At 50.1% G+C, this 10013-nt stretch overlaps 1 protein-coding gene across 6 annotated transcripts in view; it reads right to left on the bottom strand.

Annotated features, from left to right (window-relative positions):
- Positions 1 to 9289, bottom strand: part of LOC119095574 (contactin-5) — a 51198-nt gene extending 41909 nt beyond the window's left edge. The window contains exons 1-2 of one of the 6 annotated variants that reach the window (XM_037218427.1): positions 9222 to 9289; positions 3063 to 3518 (exon numbers count right to left, since the gene is read on the bottom strand). In XM_037218427.1, the coding sequence (XP_037074322.1) occupies positions 3063 to 3105 (43 nt within the window). In that variant the 5' untranslated portion in view covers positions 3106 to 3518; positions 9222 to 9289. Of the gene's footprint in view, positions 1 to 3062; positions 3519 to 8741; positions 8828 to 8901; positions 8966 to 9061; positions 9115 to 9221 lie in introns of those variants that run through there. The other 5 variants (XM_037218429.1, XM_037218424.1, XM_037218426.1 and 2 more) reach the window with 5 other exon arrangements.
- Positions 9290 to 10013: the final 724 nt, after the last annotated feature.

Raw genomic sequence — 10013 nt, forward strand, 5'->3', positions numbered from 1 at the left:
CAGCGGCCCGGGAAATACGAAGCCACTCTCAAAATACAACGGCGAAGACGACTGGCTGCAATGGGCAATTCCAGGAAAGAAGTGGGTTAAAGAAAATAGAACTATTGATTCATCGCGCGCATGCATCACACCCGCAAATGTTTCATATGACGATGGCGTCGATCAATTAAGAAAAGCTTCGATCGCTCTGTTGCGCTAAAGCAAACTGCGGCCGGTGCAAGCTTTTATATCTTCATTTTGGTCGGTTGTTACCTTAGCTACCAAAGGGCTGAATCTGCTAGGATCTGTTCCGAGCAGAATTATTGGCACGTTTGCAATTCGCAGGCATATGACGATGACGGCTTGGCAACTTCGAACGCGATGCCAAACAACTGACCAGACGTACCCCTGCTGTTGACGGCCGAACCAAAATCAATACATGATGAGCGAGCGGCGCCACAACACCTATCACTGCGCCGGTATTCAACGTGCCGAGTGTCGCAGCGCCACTGAGGCGGTGCTCGGTGACGATGCTCTGAACCGGGCCACTTTCCGACGCCGGCTCGCGGCAGTAAATGGACGGGCTCCACCGACTGCGGACACGGCCGGCAGACGCGGCAAAACTGGGTTCAGAGTGGCTGTTCCGGCCACAGAAGCCCACTCGGGTGACGTTAAGTGACTGTAGTTCTGGCATGGTGCAGCCGAGATATTTCCAGGCCGGCCACTCGTGCCAAACGTCCCGGGGATGTTTGTGAGGTCTGTCCCGCGTTCGCCCGCGGCGAATGGCGTGAGGAGTAAAGCATGCTCAATTAGCGACTTAATGCTATCGTGATTTTAAGTGAATCACAGAGCTTTGATTAATATTCTGCGTAGGGAGCGGAGTGAGTTAGATGCGGCACCAAAAGAAAACAAGGCATAATATGCGTCGACTCGTCCAACAACGTGTTCTCTTCGGCGCAAGCATGCTGGTCTGTGGTCGCGCGCTCTGGTTACGCACGCGATAGCGGACGGGCTTACAGGAGGCTCGTCGCATTTCCTGTCTTTGTCTTTGTGACTCTATGTGATTAATGTCTTTTAAACTAGCCCGTACAATATAAGTGATGCGTGATGCGTGATGCCTGTTCAGCTGAAATCATTTATTTGAAATCGCTTGCACGTGTGAATGATGCGCTATGCTTGATGTCTGTTTGCTTGACTTTGTTTGCATGCATGCGTGTATTTCGCGTATTTTGATTTTTAGTTAGGTGTGCACCGTGTCATGGTGAAGGCTGGTAACTCTCCGGCATGCTGATGAATTGCGGAAATGTGGCTTGCTGTTTCGAGAAAAAAAAACTGGAAAATTGTGTAGAATCATCAGCAATTTTGAATTTGCTACTGACATTCGTTTCGATAAAGGAATGTAGCCGGAATATCAATGTATATGAATATATATTCAGATATATACATATATATATATATATATATATATATATATATATCCATTCTTCTGCCTATCATACGAGGGATAAGACCATTAGTGCTGAGTTATTTATATGTAAAATGTTCGTCGCAAATGCAGTTCATAACTTTTGTAGAATTTGCATCTGTGATCACCATTCGTAACCCTAACCATTTTCAGTCGCTGATAATCCTGTAACGTCAATTTCAAAATTTACAATCATATATATTAGAAGGACATTTGTCCACCATGGTTATTTTACATCAAACGCCCACTAAAGGTCTACCACTGTGCATAAGGCCAAATACTCAAGAGTTTTCGACGCGTCGATGTTTCCTACAGCACATCGGTCGTGTGGTGTTCGTTCTCCCGCACCGATCCATGACATTGCATATGCCCACCACACGCCAGCATGTTCATCAGCCCTGCCACAGTAATGCGCACCAAGTGTCGACCAAGTACATAAAGCCAAATGCCCAACAGCTTTCTACGCGCTGATGTTCCCACAGCACATGGGCCGTGCGGTGTCCGTCTTCCGCACCGATCCATAGCATTGCATCAACACCGGTTCTGCTATCGTACCTCTGACGTCACAGCTCCCCACACAGCCTCCCCCCCCCCCCCTCCCCTCCCCGCACCGGCACAGACTCTTCCAGTCGCTTAGTGACATCAGCTGCTGTGTGGCGGCCAGGCTCTGACTCCCGGTGCAGGGGCGGACATTAATCTATTTGAGACGGCCACAGGACGGTCGGGCGCGGCGGACACAGGCGGACACAGGCCGACATGTCGAACACGCGTCCTGCGGCTCTGGCCGGGTCGCCCAGTGGACAGGGACACGGAAATACTTTCAGGCGACAGCGGAGGTGTCACACCGGACTGAGACGAAGTGGGTGTAGAGCTGATGTCATTGACACCGGCCGGGGAGATTGGGGATGGTCGTGTCTGACTTTTGAAATGAATGTGTGATAATTTCCCGTGTTTTGAGAATTCGCGGTTGAGGTTGATCGTAAGAAAGTCGCTCCTGGCAAACGCTTGAACGAACGTACAGGTGATCAAGAGGCGTCATTGCCGGGTCGATATCGCATGATCAGATAATTACGAGAAAGTTTGGAAATGTCTGAGCGTAATGCAGGCTGCAGGGTAACTTATTTGACGTAAGCAAGAGATGCATCGGGCTTCCGTTTGGTGGTTAGAGGCGTGATAGCCGAGTGGTCAGTGCCTTCGGCTCTCGCGTGTTGTGTCCGGGTTCTAACTTCGGCTGTTCCATGGGCCTTGAGCGCTTATTTCTGCAGACGCTTGCGCTCCATAAGATGCTTCACCATGACTGGCGTTCCTTTAATTTTTAAAGAAATAAAAGGGGCAGCTGGCTAATGAGTATTACGTGTTCCGGAAACGTCTTATCGAGCCCCGCCATCAAGGCCAGTCATGGCAACCCATATGATCAACATCGGGGGTTGACCTTCGTATCAACGCTGACGTGTCTTCGTGAAAGTTTTATGCGTAACAAACACAGAAACCAGGGCACAGAAGCCAAATGTTCTGCTTGTTTCTTCATAAACTAAGATCGTATAACATCACCGCAAAGAATGCAGCTTGAACAGCCCTCATAGCTCATCGTCCAAAAGAGGATGCTCGAATTACTTACCTCCCATGGCGCACAGCAGAACCAATAGCGAAGTGGAGGCCATAAATCTGGCGGCGTTCTTCAACTGCTTCCGCTTGTCCTCCCGCACAATCTACGATCCGCTTGCGATAGTCTTGCACTTCCACACAATGCAAACGGTGGTGTCGGCTCACAAACCCCGCACTGTCCTGACTCGGTAAATTCCCTGTTGGCCAACAGATGGCGCGACAGAGCTCGATTGTTCCTCGTGGGAATCAGAACGGAGACTGATTGGTGGACCTCATTCAGTTGTTCTCCGTCGCACACCGGGTAGTCGCGTGGGCACCGAGGCACTCGTCAGTGGAGGCGACCCTCTGAATCACGCGAGTTCAAGGTCGGCGGAGACCCGATCACGCTCCAAATGACCCGATGCAAGTCAGCTGGCGTCCTCATGCTATTCTGCAGACGTTGTTCGGCGCCCACTTCGTGCTCACTGCCCTGAAACGGCCACGTGAGATTCCAGTCAACGACGGGTTAGCGATTCACACTCCCTTGAAAGACACTCACTCGGAGCTCTGTTCGGCAACTTGTAGTAATCATCATTGGATGTCCCCTTATTAGCTCACAATACGTCACAACTAACACTCCGTGCTCCCCATCATGATAATGTTGTGCAAGACACACGAGTTCATTTGAGTGCATTAGTGAATTGCTGCGTCATGCAAACAGCATTGCGCTGACCTGATGTCAAGCTGCATGACAATCACATCGGCAAATTGGAAGCAGTTTACCACCACAAAGCACCGGGCTACTTTTCATCCACATTTCCGAGCAGAAGTGCAGTTATGCCGCCTCTTTCCCGTACGCTGGCCGTTCTTGGCACGGCTGAATGAATCTACCCACGGTCCGGATATTATACCTGGAGCCTGTAAGTCGCCGTCCGGTGTTCTTGGGACACCATTAATCCTCCCGCGCTGGGTCACGGCCGGTAATCAGATTACTCGCCACGTGCATGGAAGGTGAGGCTTGGGCGGAAATGGTCAATCACTTAGCGCATAGCCGCTCTAGGGGCTCTATTCGATGCGTGTTTGGGGGTTTGCTGTAATGCGACTTATCTTCTATTTTGTTGGGAATGGATACCACAATTTCGTTTCTATGAACTACGTCGATGCGCGCATACGGATTAACCTTTACCCAGAAAAGCCCACAGGAATCTGCACCCTGCATTATGGTCTGGGAATATGAGATATACCTCACTTAAAATAGTCATGACCTCATGTCTCCACATACATCCATAAATTTTTGTCAGCTGCAGCCATTTCCTGAACAAGGTCATCGCCTAATGAGAGCAAGACAAGCACATTCAGTTTTAAGGTACCTTTCCAGCAATTGAGAGCGCGAAGCCACTGAAAGGCTAGACAAACGAAAGCAGTAATGGTTAACATCACCTGGGTTTGTATTACTGAGCATGTCATGATGAAACCCTCTGGAACGTAGCGACACTCCCTGCGGAAATCTTGAAAAAGGTTTGTTTTTGTACCAACAGCAAACCACGCGTCAAATACATCATGCCAATTATATCATGCCAAGGGAGTGTTTAGTTAACATCGCATAGGTATGCTCGTACGATGCTTAGCATCGCTAGATATTACACGGCACAAGTGCACTCAGTGTTGTTAATACTCATGAATGCATCACATCAGAACACATTCAGATGTACTTATGATCTACACGAGATTTTCATGAGTTTTGCGTTGTGTTGTGTTTTTTAACAATAGTTACAATGAGCCATCTAACCTTCGTATTCCAAATGTCCTTCGAATAGTATGTCGAAGCAGCTGAACGGTGACCCTACAGCCAATAACCAACGTGCACCGACCCATCCAAAGTGTTCTGGTCCCAAACAAGACTAAACTTAACTTGGAAAAGCACCGCTCCCGATCCATCTACAGCGGCCCAGCATCTGCACCGGTACAGATCTCTGATTCCGGTCTGCCGTGCGGGCGGGGTGTGATGATAATGTGATCTTCCAAGCTTGGACAGACATGTAAGGCTCTCTAAATGATTCAGCTGGGGATCATGCATGCGCAAATCCCTCTGGCCGGTGGCAGGATAAATATCGCAAAGGGCTAGGGACGAGAGAACGGTGCGGAGATGGAAGGCTGCGTAAAGGAGACAGAGGGTGAGAGAGAGAGAGAGAATGGAGAGAGAGAGAGAGAGAGAGAGAGAGAGAGAGAGAGAGAGAGAGAGAGAGAGAGAGAGAGAGAGAGCAATGTACCGGAGGAAGAGGCTAAAGTACGATAGAGTGAGAGAGGGCACAGAGTGAGAGAGGGAGAGAGAGGAGAGAGAGAGGCATGGGAAGGGGAGAGAAATAGTGAGGGAGAGATAGGCGAGGAGAGAAAGAGGAGAAGGAAAGCCAATGAGTGAGTGGGATAGATAATGAATTACTGAGTGAGTGACTGAGTGAGTAAATGAGCGGGCGAGTGAGCGAACGAGTGAGTGAGTGAGTGAGTGAATGAGTGAGAGAGTGAGTGAGCGAGTGAATGTGTGAGTGAGTGAGTGAATGGATTGAGTGAGTGAACCAGTTATTCGTTCAGCCAGTCAGGCTACAGCCAGTTGGCTGCTGAAGAAATGAGGGACGAACGAACTGGTTAAGTGAGTGATTCGAGGAGCTAAGAAGAAAGTGAATAAGAAAGCACGCTGATGGGTGGCAATGGGTGAGAGGGAGCGCGTGATTAGGAGCGGGTGAATATGCGAGTATCTGTGGGTGTGAAAGAAAGGGAGGAGGAGAGGAAGAGGAGGAGGAGACCGCGTGTGTATAGGAGTAGCGTAGCGGAGGAGGCAATGTTAAACGGTTGCATAAGAAAACGAGGTTTCGAATGCTAAAATATATACGTACCCAGCACTCGAAATTCAAACGATTCGACTTAGATGTCAGACAGCAGTACTGTACCACATCACCGAGGAAACTGTCAAGGTGCGGTTACCTGATAACCCGGTGACCGAGAGCCTTTGACTGGTCGTGCAGGCGTGTGAAACAGCTTCTGTGGCGGAGCAATGAGCATTTCGCACGGTACTCTTTACACCAGTGATGAGGCAATTTCTGTAGCAATATATCACGGTAATTTATAGTGGTACCAGCGCCCGTAGTGTGCATTTGTCAAAACTGTTGGGCATCGCGCCCTGACAGAACCATTTGTCTGAAATGCGACACGACTGTTGGGAAAGTGTCAGCACATTTGCAGCCACAATGCTGTTGGAAAAAAGGATGACAACACGAACGGAAGCAGGGCGGCTGCGTTGGCCGATATAGGCACAGAGTTATACCGCCGTGCCTTGGTTGATATACACGTCAGTACGTGCGGCCGATAGTCACCATCTGACAACGCCCCCCACTCAGACGGGCTCAATGGTACTCGCAAAAGTCCACCAGACTTTTGGATTAAATATCGCGGCCCGTAATAGATACATACGTCTTCTGAGAGCAGCCGGTGCGGATTTTACGAGCCGAACTTGTCAGATTAATAGAGATCGTTAGGTAAACTCGTCGGGTCTAAAGATATCGAGATTGGTGAGGGATTTCAAAAGCCCCGGATTGGGGGGCTTTCTGGCCGACATTTCCGGATGTTAGCTGTCTTCGTTTATTAGTTCATCTTTGTGTTGAACTTGCGACGGCTTTGGCAAAGCGACGAGGCAACGCATGACTTGAGTTGCAGTAAAATCTGGCACACGCATGCTGCACGTAACAGCCTTGACGACCATTTGCACGGAAAAATAGAGTCACAATTTGCAGCCCACTTGAAGTGTGACACCTGTTTCCCCACGTTGATGACAGCTCCGGCTTTGTGCCGCTCGGTTTAGCCAGCCGTCTGTGAAGAATCGATGTGCACTCCGGTGATTTTTCACCGAATCAGACGCAGAACCTGAACACATGCGGTGATGGTGGAGGCACGAGACGCAAATTCTCTGGCATGCACGAAGTAATCTCAGAACGATGGCAGCCTGCTGCCATGATAAACCAAGATGAGTGCAGGTCGACGCTTTCCCAGGCCGATTCGAGGAACGTGAGGAGAGGATTGGCGTGAGTTTGCGCGGCAGCAACGAACGGCTAAGCTCCTTGACCGGTGACGGCTTCATCTTGTTATCAGCTCTAAAGAAAAATGTCAGGCTGTCCCGCACCATCTGACTAAGCTGAGCAGCGACTCATTACGAACGTCTTCTGCCCAGTCAGATCGTTCCAGCTCTGACCGGTCATCAGGTGACGCCCTCCGTCTGCTGATGTTGCCAGGCGGGCCTGGGCCGCAACTTCGGACATGCTGCTGAGCAGGCACGCCCCAGCTCCTCCAACATTACCAAAGACGGTGCAACGCTCATATGGCGGCCATTCACCGGAATCTGCGGTGTCAAGCAGATAATAATCTCACGACACGGGACAGTAATGTGCGGCTGGCCGGGCTGCTGTGCGGGTGGCCGGGCTGCGCCAGCGAGCCGTAAAGCTTCAGTTTTCGGGGGCAACGCGGACGAGAGCGCGGAGAAAATCCGTGCAAAAGCAGCAAAAGCAGGGACAAGCATGTTAAGGGGATGGAAATGGTACTGAAACCGTTTTACGTTGAGTACGAGGTTGTTGAATTATTGTGATCGATTGAGTTATTGTGGCAGGGCAGCGTGTTGAATGAGGTCTAAATTATATGGCGTGGTCATTTAGCTTGATGACAATTCGTGTAACCGATTGCACGAGTTTATGGTCAGCATCACAAACCTTTAGGGTTCAACCTAGGTAGTCCCGCAAGTTGGCACACAAAGGGACTGTGCTACCTTGACACATAAAACGCTGTTAGCCCGCCTTTCCGAATGTGACGGGTGACGAATGTAATTGTGACTTCGCACATAGTAATATAATTGTGACTTGGCATATAGTGATCCATACCATTACCAACACGCGATGCAATGTGATGTATTCACGCTCCACCGGTGCACAACCGCCAAATTATTGTTGCATGGTATAGCTCGTAGATCAGGTGGATGCAAGCCGCTTATGCCTCCAGGCACTGTATATAATTGCATTACCAATCTCTCCGGATTAGCTGACTGAATGTTTTAATGCAGCCACGTATCTGTATGTCGTGTTCCTGAAAATGTAAATGCGAATAACGTGCCGGTGGAACCTGGAAAACTCAATTATTCGGGTGTATGATAAGTTGAATCAAAGTAAAGATAAGTAACTTAAGTTTAATCAAGGCGTGTGACATACAACCTTTAAGTTTTGATGGTTCTAGCAGTGTTTCCGTGCTCTGACCTGATCCGCATTCGCCTCAGCGCTGCCTAGCCACGTGTAAGCTGCCTCCAACCGTTACAAGCTAGAAAGTTTCGTATTCATATCATTATGGTTGATTGCTTTCAAAGAGGATTATTGCGTTGAATGACTACACTTTTCAAGTTGTTTTGAAACATTTTTCATGTAAAACACAGCGTTCTAGAGAGCCTCTTATAAACATCTCATTTGTATGAGAGACTTGTGATCATTTCAACATGCAAGCATTCGTCAAAATTGCTGGTTGTTAACTATAGGCTAAAGACTAATTACACTGCATCAAACCATAGCACTAAACGACCAGCGGGAATGCCCTGATCTGGCGCAACACGACCAGCCGCCAGCTGACTCGGCACCAGCCTAGCCGACTCCTGTCCAGTCCCCACTGTACCCGCCACAGCTCCACTGACCTGACCTGACCTGTGGTGACTCCGGAGTCCAGCTCACGGCCACCCCGTCCTCCCTCTGTACCCGCCACAGCTCCACTGACCTGACCTGACCTATGGCGACTCCGGAGTCCAGCTCACGGCCACCCCGTCCTCCCTCTGTACCCGCCACAGCAGCACTGACCTGACCTGACCTGTGGTGACTCCGGAGTCCAGCTCACGGCCACCCCGTCCTCCCTCTGTACCCGCCACAGCTCCACTGACCTGACCTGACCTGTGGTGACTCCGGAGTCCAGCTCACGGCCACCCCGTCCTCCCTCTGTACCCGCCACAGCAGCACTGACCTGACCTGACCTGTGGCGACTCCGGAGTCCAGCTCACGGCCACCCCGTCCTCCCTCTGCACCCGCCACAGCTCCACTGACCTGACCTGACCTATGGCGACTCCGGAGTCCAGCTCACGGCCACCCCGTCCTCCCTCTGTACCCGTCACAGCAGCACTGACCTGACCTGACCTGTGGTGACTCCGGAGTCCAGCTCACGGCCACCCCGTCCTCCCTCTGCACCCGCCACAGCTCCACTGAGCGGGCCGGCCGGCCGGCAGTCCTCCGCTATCGATTGAGGCCGACACCCGTTCGCCAGCGCGTCATGCCCCGGCCAGTCTCTTTAGGCCACACTGGCGCCCCTCCACAACGCTAACTCGCCTTGCATTGCGGATTCCCAGGTTATATTTTTGTGCAACCTTGCCTATGTGGTTTTTAGTTCTTAAGCTGACAGGCGGTTGGACATCCGCACACTCCGTCCCATAACCAGTACGATCAGTTGGAGATCCATAAACAGTTGGAGGTCCATAAACAGAGAGATTGGAGTCCCATAAACAGTTGGAGATCGACCCACACAAGCCCGTTAGCATTTCAGTGTCCCGCTTACATTACTTTCACGCGAAATCTGACATTCCTGAGTCTAAGTCGGGTGTCTGTCCTGTCAGGTAAGTCAGTGACATCTTTTGTCTTAACATATGGGACCAATATGTGGATGGACTTGAAGGATTTTGGAAATGGCTCGTAACACTTTCTTGCTGCGGTCATCCTAGTTCTGTTTTCACCTAGCCTGATCTTCCAATGGCGTTCTGAAGTTATTATAAGTTATTGACCCAAACTTACACCAAGCTCTGGCCTCTGGTAAAATCCAATGTAGCAATTAAATTTGCTGATGTTATGAACTTCCTATTCAAAAATTTTAATCCCTTGCATGCGAGCAGCATTCTGACTTCAAAGTCAATTAAAAGTCACTTTTC

The sequence above is a fragment of the Pollicipes pollicipes genome, unplaced genomic scaffold (assembly GCF_011947565.3).
Source record: "Pollicipes pollicipes isolate AB1234 unplaced genomic scaffold, Ppol_2.1 Scaffold_4219;HRSCAF=4965_pilon_pilon_pilon, whole genome shotgun sequence".
NCBI classification, from domain to species: domain Eukaryota; kingdom Metazoa; phylum Arthropoda; class Thecostraca; order Pollicipedomorpha; family Pollicipedidae; genus Pollicipes; species Pollicipes pollicipes.